This window comes from Pelmatolapia mariae, linkage group LG22 (assembly GCF_036321145.2).
Source record: "Pelmatolapia mariae isolate MD_Pm_ZW linkage group LG22, Pm_UMD_F_2, whole genome shotgun sequence".
In the NCBI taxonomy this organism is placed as follows: Eukaryota; Metazoa; Chordata; class Actinopteri; order Cichliformes; family Cichlidae; genus Pelmatolapia; species Pelmatolapia mariae.
This window is the reverse complement of record NC_086245.2, coordinates 1,254,518-1,277,768: the sequence shown is the minus strand read 5'-3', so window position 1 is coordinate 1,277,768 and position 23,251 is coordinate 1,254,518. Positions and strand designations below refer to the sequence as shown.

The 23,251-nt window shown below is 38.1% G+C and overlaps 2 protein-coding genes across 2 annotated transcripts; both read left to right on the top strand.

Moving 5' to 3' along the window:
* The first annotated feature begins 1,110 nt into the window (after nt 1–1,110).
* Nucleotides 1,111–4,228, top strand: LOC134619841 (E3 ubiquitin-protein ligase TRIM21-like). The gene is made up of 3 exons (XM_063465667.1): nt 1,111–1,151; nt 2,559–2,839; nt 3,110–4,228. Exons 2-3 carry the CDS (start codon nt 2,561–2,563, stop codon nt 4,226–4,228), a joined length of 1,398 nt encoding a protein of 465 aa, XP_063321737.1. The 5' UTR covers nt 1,111–1,151; nt 2,559–2,560.
* Nucleotides 4,229–9,798: 5,570 nt separating this feature from the next.
* Nucleotides 9,799–22,529, top strand: LOC134619775 (CD209 antigen-like protein E). Its single transcript, XM_063465604.1, has 6 exons — nt 9,799–10,031; nt 11,634–11,744; nt 14,081–14,251; nt 14,498–14,664; nt 15,720–15,835; nt 21,248–22,529. The coding sequence occupies exons 1-6, from the start codon at nt 9,923–9,925 to the stop codon at nt 21,426–21,428; spliced, it is 855 nt and encodes a 284-aa protein (XP_063321674.1). The 5' UTR covers nt 9,799–9,922; the 3' UTR covers nt 21,429–22,529.
* The last annotated feature ends 722 nt before the right edge of the window (nt 22,530–23,251 follow it).

Here is a 23,251-nt window from a genome sequence, read left to right as displayed (position 1 = left end):
CATCAATACAACCGTTATAGCCCAAAGTTTAATAATATGTATGTATTAAGTCCATAGTAACTACATAAATTGCAAAAAAGTGCAATAAACTACAAAAAAATTGAAAATCTTTTTTTTTGTTGTTACATATATTTCTAGTTAGAGAAATTTAAGAGGCTTATCCCTCAAAACTGTAAATACAAAAAAGTTGCACAAAATAGTTTCCAACCACGAGAAATTTATTTTGAGTGTCTTCATAGTTTTATTTTTGAGATGCACAAATTTTATATACCACAGGAAAAATTAAAATAAATAAATGCAAATTTGCAAAAACACAGCATGTGCATCAAAATAAACTATTTCCAACAGTGTAATTTGACTTCTAAGCATCCCGGAAACGATACAGAAGAGCATAAAGTCAAACATGACTTTTAAAAACACCAACATAGGCTTTGAAGCTAAAAAACTATATTTTCCGCGAAATGACGTCACTTCCGGTTTCGGACAGCTAATGGCGGACATGCGATAGTTCGCGCTGACTTATATTCCAACTAGTAAGTGTTATGAACAGCTGATCGGATCGGCAAAGCGTGTTTCTGGAATATTATGTTTTTGTTGCTGGAAGTACTTTTTATGCAATTTTTGCAAAGCTATATGTGGAAGGAAACCGTGACCTAGGGCAAGCTAATGGAATAAGATGTAAGTACAACTCCTACGTTTTCATATGCAAAAGAAATTATTGCGCTACCTCACGTGGTTCCAGTTCTACAGGGATTTAAAAATAGTTAGGGAAAACGGAGTGTGCCTGCTCCGACCGGTTGTAAAGGGTTAATGATCTTTTTTATGTAATAATTTATAAAATTAGGGTTAGAAACGATAGAAACGATAGAAGACAAATGGCACGATAGACACTTTTCTATCGTCCACACGATATATATCGTCATATCGCCCAGCACTAAGTGTGTCTGTGATCATGTCTGAACCTGCAGAAGGAAACAAACCTGAAAACAGAGGTGCAGTAAGAGGCGGAGCGAGACGAGACAGACGAGATTCACCTTAAAGTTTGTGGATGACAGAGCTGCAGTCGAGACACATCTCTGTGCTTCTCTCTGAAGAAAATCAAACTGAGTTCATATTTAATTTCCCAGCATCTGACCTGAATCTGATTACTGGTGAGTAAACCTGACTCTTGTGTTTTAACCAGAATTAACAGAAAATTTCCAGCTTTTATCAAACAGGAAGTGTCATTCATTTATGTTTATTCATTTTATTGTTATTTGTAGCAAAAGTCAGTGTCACAAACCACAGTCTTTATAGCCTAAAGTCATTTTCTTTTCTCTAGCTGAGTCTGTAAAATCTAACAAATATGGCAATAGGTACATAAAGTTGTCACGATCAGGTTTGTGGAGTGAAGTTTGTAGTCTGCTGATGCAAATACAGAATGCAAGAGATGGAGGTGAACATAATGTGAGTCTTTAATACTGTTTAGTCCATCCATCCATTCGCTTCGGCTTATCCTTTTCAGGGTCGAGGAGGGCGCTGGAGCCTATCCCAGCTGTCTTAGGGCGAGAGGCAGGGTACACCCTGGACAGGTCACCAGTCTGTCACAGGGCTAACTACTGTTTAGTTCAAGGGAAAAAAAAAAACAGTCCAAAAAACACAAAAATCAAAACACAAAACCAGGATCCTTGAGGAATAATAGTATCGGAACTCAGGGAGAGAAAACACCAGGAAGCACATGCCCAACAAGGAATGATGGGAAACTGAGACAATAAACACAAAAGGTAGTGAGGCAAGAGGAAACAGGTGGAGCAGGAACAAACAGGGATGATGAGACAAGAGAAGTGGAACACAAAATAAAGCACGAGTGACAAAAGACTATCAAAATAAAACAGGAAGTAACTATTGGAGACAAAAGACTCAAAGATACAAAACTGACAGATCGGACACACAGAAGAATAAGGAAACAACAAGACACTATACAAAATAAAAGTTGAACATGCTGAAGTCAGCCAAACACTGAAACAAATACTCAAAGAATAATCAAGCATGTGACTGAGAAACAGAATGTTAAATAAAGACAAGAATTTAAAGTTTGTAATCGAAAACTGTGGATTGAAAACCTGGGACTGTGACACAGGGACAGAACAAATCAAAACTCAAATATATCTACAAGCATCATCAGGGGATAGGCAGCTATTTGCATTTGTTGATCTCAGTGAGGTCATGAAAACACAGGAGTTGAATCATCAACCTTTGTGTCCCTGTCAGAAAAAGTGAGTCACCAGGAAGAAGTTTGGTTTCATTTCTTGCCTTTCATTGCTTGAGGCGTAGCTACCAAACCTAGAAAAATGATTGCTTGATAAATTCTGAAAATAAATCATTTTATAATATTCAGGGTCACAGAACTAGATTCCTTCCTTTAAGTTTTCATCAAACACAGTTTAAACTACACAATTTAATTCATTTAATGTAAATGACCCACAGAAAAAAGGAAAAAGTCTGTTTGTTGTTAACGTGAATGGGGGATATTCCCAAATGTATAACTGCTAAAATATTCTTCTGACTTCATCAGAAAGCCATGATGAGACCAGAGGAGCTCCTAAACACCCTGGAAGATTTAACAGACGATGAGTTTGAAGGCTTTAAGTGGCGCCTGCAGCAGGGCGAAGTCCTTGCAAGTCGACCAACCATCAAAAAGAGCCGACTGCAGACGGCAAAAAGACGGGACACCGTGGACCTGATGGTGCACACCTACACTCTTCCTGGAGCTGTGGAGGTGACCAGGAAGGTTTTAGAAAGAATCTGCAGGAATGATCTGCTGCAGAGTTTGTCTGCCAACTCAGAGCAACAAGCTGCCGTACCAGGAGAGGTTCCCTGTGACGTCTGCACTGGAAGCAAACTGAAGGCCCTGAAGTCCTGCATGGTGTGTCTGACCTCCTATTGTGAGGCGCACCTGGAGCCTCATCTGACAGCTTCACGTCTGAGAAGACATCAGCTGGTAGAGCCTGTGGAGAACCTGGAAGGCAGGATGTGTATGAAGCACAATAAACCTCTGGAGCTGTTCTGTAAGACTGACCAGACATGTGTCTGCACGCTCTGCTCTGTTTTCAAACACAAGACTCATGAGTTTGTTCCTCTGAGAGAAGAATATGAGGGAAAGAAGGCAGAGCTGTGGAAGACAGAGGCTGAAATTCAGCTGATGATCCAGAAGAGACAACTGAAAATTCAGGAGATCAAAAAGTCAGTAAAGATGAGTAAAGATTCTGCAGACAGAGAGAAAGCAGAAGGTTTTCAGGTGTTCACTGCTCTGCAGGAGTCTGCTGAGAGAGGAATGAAGAAGCTCATGAAGGAGATCGAAGGCAAACAGAAGACAACAGAGAAACAGGCTGAAGGTTTCATCAAGGATCTGGAACAAGAAATCTCTGAGCTGAAGAAGACAAGCTCTCAGTTGGAGCAGCTCTCACACTCTGAAGACCACCTGCACCTCCTCCAACACTTCTCATCCCTGAAAACTGTTCTACCCGCAAAGGACTGGAGAGAGATCAGAGTTCATCCACCTTCATATGAGGGAACTGTGGTTAGAGCTGTGGCTCAGCTGGAGGAGAAACTCAGGAAATGCATGAAGAAGAAGCTGCTTGAGGCTGAGCTGGAGAGGGTCCAGCAGTATGCAGTGGATGTGACTCTTGATCCCGATACAGCAAATTCTAGACTCATCCTATCTGATGATGGAAAACAGGTGCATTGTGGTGATGTGAGGAAGAATCTTCCAGACATCCCACAGAGATTTTCACCATGTCCTAATGTTTTAGGAAAGCAGAGTTTATCTTCAGGCAGATTTTATTTCGAGGTTCAGGTTAAAGGAAAGACTGCATGGGATTTAGGAGTAGCCAGCGAGTTGGTCAACAGGAAGGGAAAAATCACACTGACTCCTCAGGATGGTTTCTGGAGTATAGGCTTGAGAAATGGAAATGAGTACAGAGCTTTTGCTAGCCCTTCAGTCCGTCTCTGTCTTCAGTCTGGTCCTGAGAAGGTGGGGGTGTTTGTGGATTATGAGGAGGGTCTGGTCTCTTTTTATGATGTGGATACTGCAGCTCTTATCTACTCCTTTACTAGCTGCTCCTTCATTCAGAAACTCCACCCATACTTCAGTCCCTGTCTAAATGATGGTGGTAAAAACTCTGCACCTCTAATCAACTGTGCTGTCAATCAAATCGAGTCAATCAACAGATTTTACTTGATGAACTGATTGATTTTTATTGAAGGGAACCAATGAACATGTTTAGTGTAAATACAGTTTCCATGTTTTCTATAGAATCTGAATATTGTGGACTCTGATTTATGCTTTCATTGGATTCTCGTGGAATTTGAAGCAAACAGAAGCAAAAGTTGAATCAGGAAATTTTCCCACTAAGTGATCATAAAATATCAGAGAATGAATCTCAGAAAGCTTCATTTAAGAATAAATGAACAGTAACCTTGTAACTGTTAACAAAATGAAACATTACACTTTTTGGTCTTTTGAAATTGATGTTTGAGACTGGACTGTTTCAAACACTGAAAGTCAGATATCTTTACACTGTGTGTTGATTTGTTACCGTTTAATATTTTCTTAACCTCTTTTAAAGAAAAGATACCTGTTGTATATAAATAATAGTGAAAAATACAGCACAAAACTACTGCTTATTTATGACACAGTCTCCATAACGATAACAACTCAGTACATTTAAATGCAGAAACCTTTCTTCTGTGAGTAAACAGCGCCCTCATGTGTTGCACAAGCATGACAAGAACACTTTTTAAAAAAAAAAAATATTCAAATCTATCAGGAAGGATGTATTATGGAAGGGGATGTTTAGAAATTTCCAGTTTCAAGATTTTATTTTAAATTGCCAAACAGAGTTTAAATGTGATGCTAGAGGTAATAGTTTAGTAGCTAATCAGTACGTCATATCAAAGAGTGGTTGAAAATGTAATTTTCATTTGTTTTCTGCAAACCAGAAACTCTGAAATATTTTGCATGTGTAATTTTTTAAATGCATTTTATTAAAAAGACTGTCACTTAATCTCGCTAGTACATATTAATTGATTTTCTTTCAGTGCTTACAACTGTGTATAGTAATTTTCCCATTCATTTGTGATTGTCTAGTCAGATTTGACCATTTTATCTATGAATAAATAAGTTTTCTGCTCTATGATACAAGATAGATCCTGGTTATATACTCTATTTTATACTTTATTTTGTGTATTAGCTTTTTTTTAATTTAATACATTTGAAAACTGACCATATGGTATCATAAATATGTTGAAGGATGATTTTGTACATGTCTAGATTAGAAAAATCTAAAATAAGATAATATTAAACTTTTTAATAAGTCAAAGCAAATTAAACAAAACTAAAATACATTTTTAAAAATGTGTTACTTGCTTAAACTTGCTGCCTTTTTTAGCTGTACAAAGGAGATAAAACTAAACAGAGCATTATACCTCTGCTCCACAGGCTGTGATATAACCCCAAACAGATGTGGCAGGTCATCTCATCACCTTCAAATAACCACAGCAGGTCATGACGTCTCACCACCAAGAGTGCCAGAGTGCTGATGCTACAATCTGGGCTAGCTCCTGATATCATGCAGTGCCTCATATTAGAAACTTGGTGGTTTGAAAGTTGAGTAAACTGTGTAATGGTGACATCTTCTGGTCCAGTAAAATCTTCACACATGATTAGAGAATTTTTTCAATGTGGTTGCAGTTTGATGGGAAATAAAGCCACCTAGATGCCCCAGCCTGAGTGATGAATATTTAACTCATGTCTAGGTAGCTTATGTGATCCATGGGTTGCCCCTTTTAATCCACAGCAGATTTGATGCCCTCTTTGCAATATTGATGCGCCTGATTTAGGAGACTTACTGTGCAGTCCCCTGAATCATAACAGCTTGAAGTGTGAAGTGTCTGCCCGGCAAAACCTTGGCAGGACCTCAGTGGGCTGGCAATAGCTGCTCCTGCTTAGACAATCCCCTGCAAACTTCCCATACTCAGCTGTCTTCCTCTCAGTTGCCTCTATCACCTGGAAGACCAGATGACTTTGATACATGCAGCCATGACCTGGGTGTGTTCATGGCTATGGAGACAGGTTCATATATTAGTATATAGAACAAACCATAACACAGTAAAATGTAGAAATACTTAAGTAAAAGTGCATTAGAATTGTGTTTCAATTAAGTACTTCTGCAAAACAATACAATATATAATTCTACAACTGTTTATAACTTGCATAGTTCATATTTCTGTATAGTTTTCCTATTTATATCCTGTTCATAGCCTGTACATAGCTTGTACACCCACTACAGCCTGTACATACTTATAGTTATAGCATATTCATAACATATCTTCATACCGTGTACATTATAACATACCCATAATAGACCCTTTTCTGTAATATATCTATATAGCTATATTATTGCTAATATATATTTTGTAATACATCTATATTATGGCTAAAGCACTTCTGGATGGATGCAAACTGCATTTTGTTGCCTTGTACTTGTGACATGTGCAATGACAATAAAGTTAAATTCTGTTCTATTCTAAAACTACTGCGTTGCATTTAAGGACTGGATCTGTCCGTGCTGTTTAGAGCTGGGCTTTTGCCACCTGTAATATATTATACTCACTTTTATGTTTTATTCTTACTGACCACTCAAAGTCACATTTTATATTTTTACAGGCGATAAATTAATACAGCACTTTACCCTGTGCACCTAAAGCACCTTATCTACCTCACATCCACATCCTGTCTAGAATTAAATTAACCTAACGTGTATGTCTTTGCACTGTGGGAGGAAGCAAGTGAAATGTAACGTGGTACATTTGCAAACTCCATCTATAAAGGCTCCAGGAACCAGGAAGCTTCATGCTGTCAGTCCACCATGCCACCACATGTCAGACTTCATGTCTGTGCCAAGGCACCCTCTCCTTGATCTTTACATGGTCACTATTCTTTATGTGCATCAGATATGATCACCCCTGTGCTGTTTTACTATCGCATTGTTTGGAGATTCCACCATGATCCTTCAAAGACCAGCAGATATCTGTCTCTGTGGGCAAATATGGTGGAGATACAGACAGTTTGAAAAATTTTATCATGTGTATTTTGCGCCACTTTTTTGAAAAGTCATCAAATTTCAGACTAAACGAATTTAATTTAGGGTATTTTGGCTGCAGTCATCCTATAAGGACTAAATATGTATGTTGATAAATTCAAAGTACGGGACAAGATCAAGAATGAAAAAAATAAATAAATAAATCATAAAGGTAAAATTTGTAACAGCCAAACTCCTCCTGTTCAGTTATCAGCGTCACCACATGCTTCTGACACAAACACTGTTACACATGTTCTCTTAAATGGCCCCCAAAGTTTAGAAAATAGTGATGGGAATTCCCTCTCTTTTTAGAGAACCGGCTCTTTCGGCTCCCAACTAGCTCTTCAGGTTGTTTTGTCGCTTGAATTAATTTACTATCAACAACAATATAAAATTATGCACAAAAGGAATTACTAATGTAAACAAAAGTGTTTTTATTTATAAATGTTTATACATAAATATATACGGTGGCCCCTAGAGACAAAACATGTACAAACTCCAAAACATGTACAAACTCCAAAGCGCGTACAAAGCTAGATTACTTAAATTACACAATTGAAAGCATATGTGTATTGTTTGTATATTTATACACAAACACTCATATATATTCAAATAAATTAAAAAAAATGTTCATTTACCTGTTACTACCACACACCAAATCTGGTCATTGGTACTTCCTGGCTTGTAGCCACTAGGATCCACTAGGAAGGAGGAAGGAGCACTTCCATTGTGTCTCTAGGGGCCACCGTAAATATACTTTTATTTATTCAGTCCACATAAAATGTTATAAATAAATTATAAAATACAAAAAACAACTATTTACATTTCAACTTTTAACTATTTAATTTTTCAGCTTTTTCCTTTTAAACAAATTTAAAATGAAACAACACAAAACACTGCAAACCACAACACTATAAAATATAAATTAAAATTTGCAAAACAAAAAGAAGATGTACATTCTCTGTCATACAGGCCTCGGATGTTTTTTTGGGATAGTGTTTTCCTGCTTGGAATTGCATACATAGGATTCACTGCATAGATAAACTTTATGAATCCTTTATCATCTGCAATGAAAATAGTTGTGGATGATTACTATACCTGTTTAATGTGACGATGTTGTCTCTGGTTGTTGCCCCTGGCTCTCTTTCTCTCTCTTTCCCTCCCGCTCTGTTCCTGTGGTACTGTGAGTGCTACAGCGCCCCTCCCCCCTCTGCTCACGTGCGGAGTGAAGCAAAAAAAAAAAGTGCGAGTGAGAGGGTGAGACAAAAAACAAAACAAAGCAGGGCTCTCAATAAGGAGTCGGCTCGCGTTGTTCACTTCAAAGAGTCGGCTCTAAGAGCGGTTTCGTTCGCAACACATCACTATTAGAAAACAACTGGTGGCACAAATAAATGTCACGTAAAAATCCACTATAGCATGCAAATGCTTCCTTAAAAATAAAATTCCTAAAATTTTGTTAGAATTATATTATTTTTACACCAGAGAAAATGTAAACTATGGGAAGAGAGGAAGACAAATATGTTTCGTTTTAAATAAAGAGACTGTATTTTAATGGAAAGTGAAGTTTAGACTTTGAATTAAAAATGTTTTTGGTTCTTTTAGTTTGAAAAAAATATAGATGTGCTCTTTTTTTCTTTTTCTTTTTATAAAACAGTATTGTGAAGACAAAAGGCCATTTTGAAAGGTCGTCTTAGCTTCCAGCTTCTCCTTCATTTCTAAAGCGTTGCCACGGTGCATGGATCCAAATTTGGTTTGGATTTATACCAAATGCCCTTTTTGAGTCTTCGTCTCCGTACTAACAACAAGACCATGTAGCCATGCTTATGATCAACATGCAGTATTTTTAATGGCATCATGCTACAGTGCAGTAAAGAACAAAATTTGGCCTCTTGAAAAGTTCAAAATATTTTTTTAAAATTAGAGTTTAAACTTAGCAAAGCATTTTACATTTGACATCATTCTGTATGCTGATGTATTGTGGTCCAGGATACAGAAAAAATGTAGCAACTGTACAACAGTGTGAAAGTTTTAAATATTATGATTTTTGTGTATTTTAGGCCACTTTAAGAAAAGTCGGCAAATTTCATGCTTAACATTATTTTGGTGTAAAATAAGAGTGTGAACGCCATAACAGGGTTTGGTGGACAACCAGGTGGGTGACATCCTGTACCAAATGTCCTGTAATGCAGTCGTGACTCTATTCATGACTCTATAGTGTTTATTTGGTTTATTTAAAGAACATTTGTTTTTGAGTCTTTCTCAGTTATTTCACTTCTTGTTTCGGGCACTTAATGGTTTGTTTACATGTTTTTGAGGTCGAATTTAACCTCTGACTGGCCATTATTGTTTGAATGGGTGTTTTTTGGGTGTTTTGTGCTCAGTAATTTTTGTGTACATATTACTGCTTTATTATCGGTTTGTTTGTTGGTTATTTGGGCAGGGTTTCTTTCTTTTTTTTTTTTTTTTTTTGAGTTCCTCTATGATTTTCTGTTTTTGTAGTTATTTTGAGTTATTTTTTTTGTTTTTTGGGGGGTTTGGGGGTCTCTTTGTCGTCTTTTTAAGGATTTTCATAGCACGTAATCTCCCTTAATTTAATTTCTTGACCACTCGAGTTACCGAAGAGTCTTTTATTTTGAAAGTTATAACCGGAACTCACCCCCTCTCTCACCACTGTGTTTAACCCCAGCGGTGTCAGGCCCGGGCTCTTTATAATCACAGCTGTGGTGGAGCTTTGACTCAGAGCCTCTCTCTCCACCAAGAACTTTAGTTGTTTTTCATTCTGTTTGTCTTCCAGCGGTGAAATGTCGACCACCGGGAGCTCCCTGAACTGTGAGGGGATGTACTCCCAACTCATAGACAACGAGCCCTGTCATGACGACTTACCCCACAGGCCACATGTGGGACACCGCGGTAAGCAGTTACACTTTAACCCTGCAGCTGTGCCTCTGTGGAGGAATGCAGACGGTTTCGTTTATCTTTGCTTTAAAATATCTGACTTTGTCCTGTTACTGAAGACACAGTGTGTTATCACTATGGAGACAAGGGGACAGCAAATTGGTAAACCTGAGATTTGTTAGCTTACCTTTTGTACATGTTTGCCTTCAGGTTCTCACCACTGGAGTCACTTTGCAGCTTCTCACATGAAAATGCACTTTTCCATTTTTCTCGTATCAGTCACGTCATGATTGTATTTTCTTTAAAATTATGTAATTTCCATTGTTCTGCAGGCTTTCACTGGTAATTGTTTACTTACACGTTCTAAGGATAATAAAAAGAAAAGAAAAAAACATTTATCGACAGAAAACATTTAGATATATTAACAAAGTGCTTTTTAAAGTCCCAAACTCCTGTATTACATAACAGACAGACATGATGGTGTAAAAGCTGAATTAAATCTTTACACTTTACAGGCTCAAGCATATGGTTTTATACTCGGAGCCTCATCCTTCCTCGTTCTGTGGGGACATTAGTTGGAGTTCTCCGCCCTGTGAACCCAGCCCTGAGCTTTTATATACTTAATCCAATTTTATACACACTGGAGTCAGTCTGCAGTAAGACTCTAAAACTGTGACGCCCAAATATAGCTTTATTTATTTATTTATTTATTTAATTAATTCATTAACTGATAATTAAATAATTTAATATGCAGAAGCTGATCATGAGTTCAAAATGCAGCCATGGCTGTCACTAACAGACAGATGTGTCAAAGGGCCCAATCAAAGCTCTCATGTTTGTTTATTTGTTTGTTTGTTTTCAATTCAGTTTGTGGATTTCTTTTTTTTTAGATGAGTTTTTATTCTTGTAAAGTGTCCCTTGTAGTTTGGGTTTAGGTAACTACTAGAATAACCTGGCTTGCATGTTTTTGTGTGCATATTAAGGCCCTTTGTGATGGTTTTGTTTGCTTATCCGTTTGTTTGCTTTTGTGTTTTTATTTTATGGACACAGCATGTTTCCTTCCATCCTGAATTTTTAATATAAAAGTGATCTTTGATAAATGATGAAGTAAAACGTTTAATATCTATTATTTACTAACATTTATCATTTTCAGATGGATGAATATATCTATCTTTATATATAGCTTTATGTCTTACTCAAAAACAAATGATAATAAATTCCTACCTGCATGATGCTTTGTTAGATAATTATAAATGTCAAACAGATCTCCCTGAACGCGTTCTCGCATGTTTGACATTTACAAGTCTGAGCAGATCAGTCCTCTGTGGACAAAGAGCTCCACTGCACGGACTGCTTAGTCATCAAAGAGTGTGAATGCATTTATATGTCAAGTTACAAAAAGGTCACTGTTGTCAGTGTTGCAGAACAAAAAAGGATTATTTTTCTTAAAGGTACTTACTCTAAATTCCTGTGTTTAAAGGTTGTTTTAAATCTTACAGAATTAACTGAAACTATCATCAGTATATGTGAAAATAACTTCTCTAAATTGTGCTGAAGCAGTGTTTTAATAAACCATCTTTCTCTTCCCATCACCTGCACTTCATCCTGTGATGCAAGTCGGAGTGTTCCCCAGGCCGAGTGGTCCCGGGCTGTACCGCCTCGCCACCATCTGCCTGGCTACGCTGTGCGCCGTCCTGCTGATCTCCATCATAGCTGTCACTGCACACTGTGAGTACACAACTTTACTGACAAGCTTTTGCAATTCTCATTTTTTTAAGTCGTTAAAGAAGTAGGTTATACAATCACTCCACACTGGAAAAAGAACTATTCAAAGAAATTAGATGAAAAATGAAAAATTCATGCCCGTGATGAGTGTTTGTAAACCTCTGACCACATGTAGAAACTCGCGGTTAAAACCATAAATTGTAGAGTTTGTGTTCTGAGGTCACAGACCAGCTTATTTTTGGAAACTGGAGGAGTCGTCCCCTGCTGGCCAGTAGGAAGAATGCAGGCTCATGGCTGATTTGGTTGACTGATTTTTAATTTACTAGAATCATCAGGTTAAAATTGTGTTTTGTTAAGTTCCTGCGAAAGAAATAACTCCATGAAGAGTTTTTATTTCTAATCACAATATTCTAACATGCTGAGACTTTACATGGTGAACATGGTAACATGGTATTCGTTATACTGCCAAGCTAATAATGTCATTGTAACCAAGTTAGCATTGCTACCAGTACAGCCTCACCTATGAATATTCTTCCAGTATGTGTTTCATGTTGGCTGAAAATACACTATATTGTGTATAAGTATGCACTCCAAACCACTGAATCATTTGGATCACTTCTATGGCCAACATTTGTGAAAGAATGGGTCGCTCTCAGGAGCTCCACCATGGTACCCTGATAGGATGCCATCTGTGCAACAAGCCCAGCTGTGAAATTTGCTCGCTACTAAATATTTCACAGTAAGCTGTTAGTGTTATTATAACAAAGTGAAAGTGATTGTGGATTACAGCCACGATCAGTGGATGCTGAGGTGCAGAGTCAGAAGCTACAGACTTCGGGTTTGGCATTTGAGAGCAGTATATGCCTGTGCCAGGTGTAAGGTTTGGTGCAGGGGGGATTATGGTGTGGGGTTGTTTGTCAGGAGTTTGGCCGGCCCCCTTAGTTCCAGTGAAATGAACTCTTAATGTTTCAGCATACCAAGACATTAAGGACAATTACATGCTCCCAACTTTGGGGGAGCAGCTTGGCCATGGCTCCTTCCTGTTCCAACATCACTGCGCACTAAACACAAAACAAGGTCCACAAAGACATGAATGAGACATGAATGAGACATGAATGAGCAGTGTTGGGGAGTAACGGAATACAAGTACCGCCGTTACGTATTTAAAATGCAAAATTTGAGTAACTGTATTCCGTTACAGTTACCGTTTAAAAAGGTGGTATTTAGAATACAGTTACTTTGTTGAAATAAATGGATTACATTGCGGTACTTTCCTGTTTCATATTGTCGTGGGTCAGGATTGCTAAGCTAATAGGCAGAATGCTACAGACATAGCCCTAAAGAATGTAGCCTCATGGGCAGTGTAGTCCATACTGCAGGGAGAATGGACTGCCATACCCGTTATGTGTCTGTGAGCAAGAGGAGGGAGAAAAAGGAGAGTGGAAAAGTACGGGCTGTCATCGAGCAAAAACGGGAGCTGGAATCATGTAAATATAATAATAACCACTGCAGCCAAAAACAGTGCCTGACGAGCCCAGATGTAAGTAAGCTATTAAGACTCAACTGTACACTGTGTTCGTGTTTTCCTCCGAAAACAATAAGTTCCGTTGGAGCAGCCTTTCAACGCCTCTCTTTGACTCTCGCAAGTAAAGTTGACCCAGACAACAAAGTAAAGCTATTTTTCGGTTACGAGCCCGACACGAACCCGACGTATTATTCAGATGTCCCTTTACTACGGTTCGGAGCCGCGGACCTTCAGTAATAGTAATAAATCACACAGCAATAGTACATTCACGTAGTTGTAAACAGCATGATAATATATTAAGTAATCCAAAGTATTCAGAATACGTTACTCTCATTGAGTAACGTAATGGAATACGTTACAGAATACATTTTGGGACATGTATTCTGTAATCTGTAGTGGAATACATTTTAAAAGTAACCTTCCCAACACTGTGAATGAGACATGAATGGCCTGCAGAGAGTCCTGACCTCAACACCATAGAAACTTTGCAATGAATTCTCTAATTCACTGACTGATGGTCAGTCACTGACTGAGTCAAGCCTCCAACTTCAGTGTCTGACCTCACAAACGTGCTTCTGGGAAAATAGTCAAAATTCCCATAAACACTCCTAAACCTTGTGGAAAGCTTTCTCAGAGAGGAAGCCTTTATAGCTGTAAAGGGTGGGCCCATGTTATATTAAACCCTATGGATTAAGAATGGTATGTCACTCAAGTTCATACATGTGTGAAGGAAGACAAGCAAATACTTTTGGCAGTATATTGTAATCTTTCAGCATACAGTACTGTATGTAACTTACTTGCATACTTCTAACAGATAAAAACAAACCTCAGGGTGGCGGTGAGGCATCCTTAGGGAAGCAGACGCAGGAGGCAAACGTGTCAGCTCTGACAGCGTCCATCGCCAAGCTGCAGCAGGAGAAACAACAGCTGCAGAAAGAGAAGGAGGAGCTGCAGGCCAAGCTCGCTGCAAAGATGGCTACTAAAGGTAGACTTCTGTTTTTTCTTTATCGTGTTCATTCATGCATCTTTGTACAGCCACAAGAATGAATCGTCTCTATGAGCTCTCAAACACAGACTGGATCATTTCAATAAGACTTTAGTCTGATTTAATTTAAGATTACATTTTTGTAACCCATCTAGCAATTACCAGTCATTGATTAAATATCTGAACATCAGTTTTTCTTGTTAGTATTTCATGTTGCACTAATTTCCTTCTTTCTTGTCTCATCAGCTCCTGCCGTGGTAACGAGGGCTCCTATCGTCTGCCCCAACGACTGGCAGCTCTTTAACAACAGCTGTTACTTAATCTCCAGGAACTCGCGGGATTGGCCGGAGAGCAAGTCATTCTGTGAGAGCAAAGGCGCTCACCTGGCCATCATCCACACACCTGAGGAGCAGGTACAGTTTGATAAATTTCATTATGTTGACTACAATACCGCCATCTCCAAAGAAACTGAACAAAATAAGCTACTAATACGCAGTCTTCAGATACAGGCACTAGTATCTTACATGTGTTCCTCTTTTTCTCTGCACTGGGAAGCTTAACATGAATAGTGGCTTATTCACAAGAGGTCACCACAGAGTTTTAGACCGGATGCTGTGCCTGATACAACCCCAGCGGGATCAAACAGTGGATCTTTTACTTTTTAGATGAATGTGTAAACTTCTACGCTATGGAGTCTCTTTTTTTGACACTACTTATTTAAAAGTAAAAAACTTCCTGTACAAAGATCTGTTCCCTTGCATACAGTTTCTGTATTTTTACACGAGTTCATATCTTTGATGAAGATTCCAGTTGTGTGTTTTTGGTATTTCCATTTTTGTGTTTTAAAACCAGATGTGAGGAGCACGGTGGGAATCTAACTGAGAGGCTGAGGTTCTGACTTGTCAATCTCAAAAGTATACCCTGATTTACTATCTTCTGTGACTTCGATCCCCCCCCTAATTTTCAACACACATACACACAGATTTTTTACTACAGTATCACACATTTTGATTCTCACATGCACATCTGACAGGAAACACCTTGAACAGTGCAGAGCGTCAGCAGCATGGACGCTGTGTGTTGCTTGGCTTTAATCATCTATAAAAAAACAATAAACAGTGGCGTATTCCTTCCTGACCTTCTTTCACTTTCAGCTCCAAACCGTTGTGTTTTCCACTAAAGATACAGTCATGCTGTATAAATCCGGCTAGTTTAGCAGTTCAGTTCTGCTGTATGCATGTGGTGCTCAGGGCCAAGGAGAGATACACTGATTTCTGGCTTTTTTTCTTTGACAACAAGAAAGCATTACTTCTGCCTCATTTGGGCTTTTGTGGAATTTTCTTATGTAAACTTCCTGTAAACAGAGCAAAGAAAGAGCTGACTCTATAAATACTGTTTACTATATAAAGGTCATTACTGATTAATGCTTTCTTGAATGTGAATGCTTCCTCTGTATGTTTCCTTTCAGACATTTCTATGGAATCTTCTTCCCAGAGGACACTGGAACTCCTACTGGTTTGGAATAACTGACGGAGAAACAGAAGATGAGTGGAAATGGGTCGACGGCACTCCGGTAATCGGAGGGTAGGTCGTTTGTTTCTCTGCTTACCTTCCTCCCAACCTGTTCAGGACTAAAACTTAACAAGTGGCCATGTTAGCATTGCCTTACAACACGATGCAATGTGCCTACAGTGTGAATGAAAAACAAGTTTGGTGCCAAATGTGTTGTGTTGCTTAACCTATTGGGCAATATTGCAAAGCAGCAACAACAGCTGTTCTTTTTGGGCAGATTCGTTTTTCCTTTGGTTCAGTTTCTTTTTTTTGTTCCTGCTTTGGACAATAACGCAACTATAGCGACAATAAACACAACAGTGTGAAAAGTTTTGAATGCATTCTGATAAAACTTTGCAGGCGTGTCTTCAAGATGTTAACTCAATGATCCATCGGTCAAAAATTAACAAAAAGTCTTCTAACTTAGAAACTAAGATTCTGACAAGTGAGGTGTGTACTGTCAACATACGCACAATCCCATATAAAAATTTAAAATATCATGCCACACTGGACCTCTGACCTCCTTCAACGCATAAAGGCAATGATATACTGTATAAGGCTTCTGAATATCAGGCTACTTATATCAGGACCTCTGATCTCATCTTCAGATAAAACTTTTATATCTTTTATCTTTAAAACTTACTGTCTTTGTTTGTATTGGCAACATTTAGGATGTGGGGAGTCTAATTTGACCTGTAACCTCACTTGTGATTGATTGATTTTGATTGATGATTTATGATCATTAATTAATCATTAACAAAAAGTTATACTTACATATATTATTATTATTATTATTATACAAAATGTTGACTTTGTTTTAGCAATGCTTACATTTCCCCAGTGGTCTCTCACGCTCTGTGCCCCAGCAGTGTAAGAACAACTGGGATTCAATCGTTTAAGGCCAGCAGATTTATTTGCCACTGATGCTCTGAAATATGTTTAATGTATGTCAACACACTGACTTCAACAGGAGAAAAAACTTGGAGCTCTTTGTTTGTAAATAGTGACTGATTATCTTCTAGAGTAAATAGACAGTGTGTACTCTGAAAAGTACATGCAGTAGACTATCTAAAAAGTGCAAAAGTTTAGAAAATGTGTAGAATTTAATTATCCATTTGGAATGGATTAAAACCATAGTACAGGGCATGAATAGAAATAAATGTAGTCAGGAGCTTCTGTGCAATAAACGTCTTTCACCTCACATCTGTGGAGACACACAGCTAGAGAAACACTCACACAAAGACAGACTAAGCATAACTTTAACCTCAGAACACTGATCTGTAACACACACGATATTTACTCTGTCAGCAGCACATTGGTGGCTGCCAGGCTTATTCAAACTAAAAGACAAATGAAGAAATTTGGTGCAGGCAGCAGATAAAAACAGGGAAGTGGATACAATTATATTCAAAGTCAGCAATTTGTGGTCCTACGAACCGTAAACTATTGCATGAATCAGCATGAAAATTTGGTCCAATTCAGTCTTAAGAACTTTGCTGTCCTTGATTCTTCTTCATATTTTGCTTTTTACCAAATTTATATTCACTTGATTAATTTTAGCACAGTTCAGGAAATATCATCCTACAGTTAGGTCCATATGTTTGTGGAAATGTACACATTATTTTTTAAAACTCATGGACCTCTCTACACCATCACAATGAATTATACATGAAACAATCAGGATGGGATTGAAATGCAGACTTTCAGTTTCAGTTTTAAGGGTTTAACAAAATCTTTGCATGAACATTTGAGAGACTGAAAATTAATTTGACGACTGACTGTGGAGCAGTTTCAAGGCCAGGATGTGTCCCCTCGCTGTTTCTGTGGCAGATTAAGCAAATAAAAGGTCCTAAACCTGTATTTGGCAGCTGTTCACTGGAACTCAATATAAGTTTGTTTATCCAAGTGACGTAGGCATCATCAGGCTGACAATATTAATGAAACTGTTGATGGAAAACAGCAACGTTAGGGGTGGCCAAATCAACAATCTGGTACATTCTTAAAAAGAATGAATGTAGTGGTCAGCTCAGCAGCACAGAAAGACCACAGAAGAAAACAATGACAGAATCATTGCTGTCATCACTGATATAACGGAGGTTACCGGTCTGACCAGCGGCATCCCAATGGTCAAGTCAAACGCGGCGCTACTGAACACTGGACACACCGAGACGCACTGCTGCTCTCCTCCTCATCTTGCCTTCATGCTCAAAGTCACTAGACATGACCCTTTTTTAGCCTGAACACTGAGTTTCTTCACCTTATTTAAAAGTAAAGATGATCAATAGAGAAACAAAAAGTGCAGCAGAGTCACTAAAGAGTTAAATGTTGTACTGCAGCTCCACATGTTAGATAACAGCTGGAGGGAGAGCTGGGTCAGGGCTGCCTGATTTGCAGCAAACAGCAGCTCTGAGCAGCTTCATCAGGCAGCCGTAGACCCTGACCTTTGAACTCCGATAAAAAATATGAGCCAAACTGGGAACTTTGCAAAGGTTGTTTTTCATGAAAATACAAAGTGTGGTTTTCTTCATCTCCTGGTTATTGCAAAATGTTTCATTGTATCTCTGAGTTGCTTCATTTGCTCTGGATGTTACTTCTGCTTCACCTCACAGACGCACTGTAATTTTATTTCCCATCTTGTGCAAACTCAACAGATTTTCTAAGAACCACCTGATTTCTCTTCCTCTATTTGTAGATGACAAACCTGTTGATATTCCTGTTTTGTCCTTTTCTTCCTCTTTAGGGTAATTTTTTTAAAGTTTTTTTTCCTTGTGATGTTCTGACTCATCTAAGATATTTTTGTATAATTTGACCTTTTGTTTTATTGTTTCTGCTTTAAACTGTCCAGACTGTATTTCAGTACAGATCCAAAAAAAATAATCTGAAGTTGGTCAAAGTGTTGACTTTTTATTTAATAGCATTCACTAAAAGAGACATGCAGGCGAAGGAGGCCAAACATCTTTGGACCGATGAAACCAAGATGAGCTTGCACCCGGATGATTTAAGGACAAAAGTATGGATAAGGAGAGAAAAAGCTCATGATCAGAAGTATATCACATCATCTGTCAAACATGGTGGAAGCAGCGTTATCACATGACCACAGATAGCTGCCATTGGAACCAAATTCTAGTATTTATTGAGGTGTGACTGCCGATAGTAGGATGAAAGTGTACAGGGCTGCAGTCTCTGCTCAGGTTCAGACAAATGACCCAAAGCATGCGCCAAAAGTGACCTAAGAGCTTCTCGAGGCTAAGAAATGGGACGTTCTACAATGGCAAAGTCAGTCAGCTGATCTCAAAAGAACACACCTTTTAATTGCTAGAGATAGTGCTAAAATGTAGTTACAAAAGGCACAACTTTGAAGTGTAACTATCTTCAGCAGTATTCTCGAACTTGTATTCTTTGCAGCCAAGAAAACAGGGTTATAACAAAGCAGAAGCAGTTATGTTTGCATACGGACGTGATCTGTAATCGTTTTTACTAAACCCAGTGATTAGTGTGAACAGTAAAGATCTGGAACAGTCTTTCAGCATCTTCAGTTGAGGATGAATTAAACCTAATAGCCAATTTAATGTAGAATGCAGTCAGTTTTCATGTGCTGCGGTTTGGTGGTCCTTTTAGCTGATGCCACAATTAAGTCACCACATAATTCCTGCTTGCACGTATCCTTTTGTCAGTTTCATGCGTTCATGGTTCTGATGTCATGAAAGTTTTCTTTGTGGTATTTCGACATCTAGCTCCGATTATGCTGGAGTGAGCATAACAGGAGCAGCAGGTAGTTTAAAATTCTAACAGCTCATCATATACGATGCACGAACTGTCTCTGTACAGTTTGGCACACAGTCTGCCTGCTAGCTAGCTAAAGGTAAAAGGGTTTTAGTTTCCAATGAAAAAAAAACAAAACATTAAAGTATCATGACTTCACTCTCTGAGATGGACAAAAATATCAAATATAATACATTATTTCGATGTTATTCAGAATTTATTCGGGATAGTAAGTGTAAATTAAACTGTGTAGTCTGCAGTATTGTTGTTCAATTCATAGCGATAAACTATGTTGCACACTGTTATACTCTTGGTAGCAGCTAAAGTCCTGGGTACCACCAGAGACATCATAAGAGGAAGCCACTTTTTTCAGTTCACAACTGTGAACTGAAATTTATGAGAGAATTTTATAAAAGTAAAGATGGTGGTGGAAACATAACTTCCACTCTATTTGAGTGCAAAGCAAACTTGTAGGTGGTTTTCATTAGATTTGACAGGATATTTTGTACATAGACTTTTATTTGTCGCTGACCTCAAAGATGAAAGTTAATTTAGAATATGCTGCAAAAACATAAATATAAGAGATTAGATGTATTTAAATATCATTGCTGTGTATGTGGAATTGCTTCTAGATGGAGACATTTAAGCTGATGAAGTAACAATTGTTGGATTAAACCATTATACTTAAAATTTTCTAGATCAGGGGTCTCCAACTCCAGATCTCAGGGGCCGGTGTCCCTGCAGGTTTTAGATGTGTCCTTGATCCATCACAGCTGATTTAAATGGCTAAATGACCTCCTAACATGTGTTGAAGTTCTCCAGAGGCCTGGTAATGAACTAATCATTTGATTCAGGTGTGCTGACCCAGGGTGATATCTGAAACCTGCAGGACACCGGTCCTTGAGGCCTGGAGTTAACACCCCTGGTCTATATGCTAAAAAATAGCCATATAAATGAGCAACATATATTGTAGAATGTAGTTTCTAAATCCTTAAGAGCAGGAAAAGCCATCAGAACACACGACAAGGCCGGCAGCTGATCACAGCCTGGAATCTACTGAAGATGACAGCAGTAATTATTATGTGACCTAATTCTAATAAAGTATTTCCTCCTGCTGCTCGGCTACATCAGAATAAAGGGTCCAACTTTAAAGCCTTTATATACCTAATGGAAAAGTCTTTCTTTCTTTTTAATTAAAAGTATTAAAATTATGAACCCATGAAGAAAAATGAAGAGTTTCCTGAAGGATTCAAACTATAATCTCTGGGGTAAGTAGTGCAATGATACCTCCAGCTTCAAAATGTGGTATTTTAATTCCACATGTGATGATCATGTTCAGGGAAACAAAAATAGGAGGGAGGAAAATGTGTCCATCCCTAAAACTGGACTAAACATGAATTTAGACTTTGTTGCTCTGTTACTTTTGCCAAAGTTGCTCAAATCTAAGAGATGAGCAGAAGCTGTCAGTGGATGCTGAAAGCAAGCTGTCCAGTTTGAAAAATAATCTTAGGAGGCAAAAGAAGTGGTGTTTTTGTAAATTACACTGCACTATAGGAATAAAACTGCCCTAGCTCTTCGTCTTGCCATGTTTAACATGAACCATTAGATCCAGTGTGAACATGAGTGTATGTTAAAGGTTTTTATACATGTGTGTTTCGCTCCCTTTCTCTCTCCGTACTGTAGTTTCTGGGAGGAGGGTGAGCCCAACAACCACATCAATGAAGACTGCGGCTACATCGTGAAAACACTTGTGTTGGAACGAGTGGCGATCCGGAGCTGGTACGACGCCCCCTGCAGCATGTACTTACCCTTCATCTGTGAGAAAGAGATGGGCCCCGGCGCGAGCACTGCCATACCACACTAAGAAAACCAGTTAGTATTTTTTACAGGCTGCTTGGGTTATCTGTCACAGTGTAGTCAGTTAATCAACACTTACTTACGTATCAGATGGTAACGCAAGGAAACTGCGTCTCTTCAAAAGCTTAATCATTTTTGTATGAAATAGCTGGTTTTGAAAAGTGGTGCGAGAAACTAAAACATTATAACTCTACTTTAGTAATAGTACAAAACCTTTAGCATTCATTTATACTTACAGTAAATTAAAACAATCATTATGTAGAACTATATACATTAAAATATCGGCTGATTATTGATTAGTTATATGTATATTTTTTTATAAGAGCACAGCATTATATAGTCCTAGACTTTTATTTTAACATCTGCAGTAAATAATAACTAAAGCTTTAAAAGAAACTGTATGAAGTAAGAAAAATGTGTTTGTATTCAAAGCATAGTGGAGTAGCGTACACTGGGACTCTCTGTGCTCAGTGCCATTAACAGGAGCAACACCAGCCCTCCTCTGGATGTGTCGCTGGCTTCTATCAGTTTCAGATATGTTGCGTTGATTCAGTGTTTCTGTGCCTTAAACTGCATAATTATTTTTATATATTTTTATATGATTCACTTTCAGACTTAAATCAGGGATTCAAGCTAATTATAAATGTTTTTAAATGTTTTATATTTGGAATCAGATATGAATTGTGTTAGATGTCTGTGTGTATATACTGTACATAAAATACACATCATGTTTGATCTGTATGTGATGTAGCCACATGTGTAACATTCCTCTCTTTGAAGATGTACTTTGAGAAGTAAAAATGTTTGTTGTCCCGTGGCGTGACTAAGGATTGTATTTTCTCCATGTGTGTCAGCTGTTGCTGTCACTCATAGTTATATCTGCCATGTGAATACAGAAAGTGCACCTATCCCGTCCTGACCTTCGGTCGGAGCAGACATGTGCAGTCTGTTAATGATGAATCTGTTCTCTTCATGAAACATGATGTTTGTAATGTCTCCTCCCAGCACTGCTGTTGTTGTCCTGCAGGTGGCGCTGCTACCACAATCAGCCTGTCAGGATGTTGACTACAGCAGAGTCTGTGGACTAAAATTACAATAAATTAAAATAAGTCACTTAAAATAACTTATGTGTGTAATTTCTTCCTGCTGGGAAATAATTTCCTGTAAAGTTGCTGAAATTAAAAACAGTTTGAATGTTTTAAATTGTGTTTTTAGATTAAATCAGTTTTAGAGTCGTTCCCTGAGGGAAAAGTCATTTATTGTGATTTATTATTTTCTATCTGGTCAACAAAATGAATATAAATATAATTTAGATATATAAGATATCATGATGAAAAAGAAATCTAGTTATCTATTCTAATTCATTTTTATTTCACTTCTCCTTCACTATATCAGCTCTTTTATTATCATTATTATTATTTACATGTACAAAAAACAAGTCTCAAACGTCTCATTCCGTCCTTGCCGAGCTGAAAGACCCACATTCCCTCATCTCGTCTGCTTCCTGTTTTGTTAAAGTGGGTCAAAATCCTCCCTGAATGAAGAGTGTTTGCTGAGCCCTGCGTTTGTACTCCAGCTCCTGAGCTTGTTGCCACATGGAGTTTTCAGGAAGTCAATTAGCCCTTTTCTGTCATGGTTCATTAGCTTGGGTTGGAGGAACACGCTGACTCCTTACTGACACTGTTATAATAATGTTCAACCAGCAAATCACACCAGGAAGATTTCAAGTGATCACTGATGAAAATTATTATACAAAGAGCTCAAATAGCATCGACAGTCATCCAAACTGAACACTATGACAGTCATAACCCTTCTGTTCATAAACGTATG

Bases quoted from the DNA above. Each gene is read 5' to 3' on its own strand.
- LOC134619841 (XM_063465667.1), top strand. From the start codon at position 2,561: ATGATGAGACCAGAGGAGCTCCTAAACACCCTGGAAGATTTAACAGAC. The intron at 2,840-3,109 runs GTACCAGGAGAG...AAGACTCATGAG, and splicing joins ACTCAGAGCAACAAGCTGCC to TTTGTTCCTCTGAGAGAAGA.
- LOC134619775 (XM_063465604.1), top strand. From the start codon at position 9,923: ATGTCGACCACCGGGAGCTCCCTGAACTGTGAGGGGATGTACTCCCAA. The intron at 11,745-14,080 runs GTGAGTACACAA...TACTTCTAACAG, and splicing joins CATAGCTGTCACTGCACACT to ATAAAAACAAACCTCAGGGT. The intron at 14,252-14,497 runs GTAGACTTCTGT...TTGTCTCATCAG, and splicing joins TGCAAAGATGGCTACTAAAG to CTCCTGCCGTGGTAACGAGG.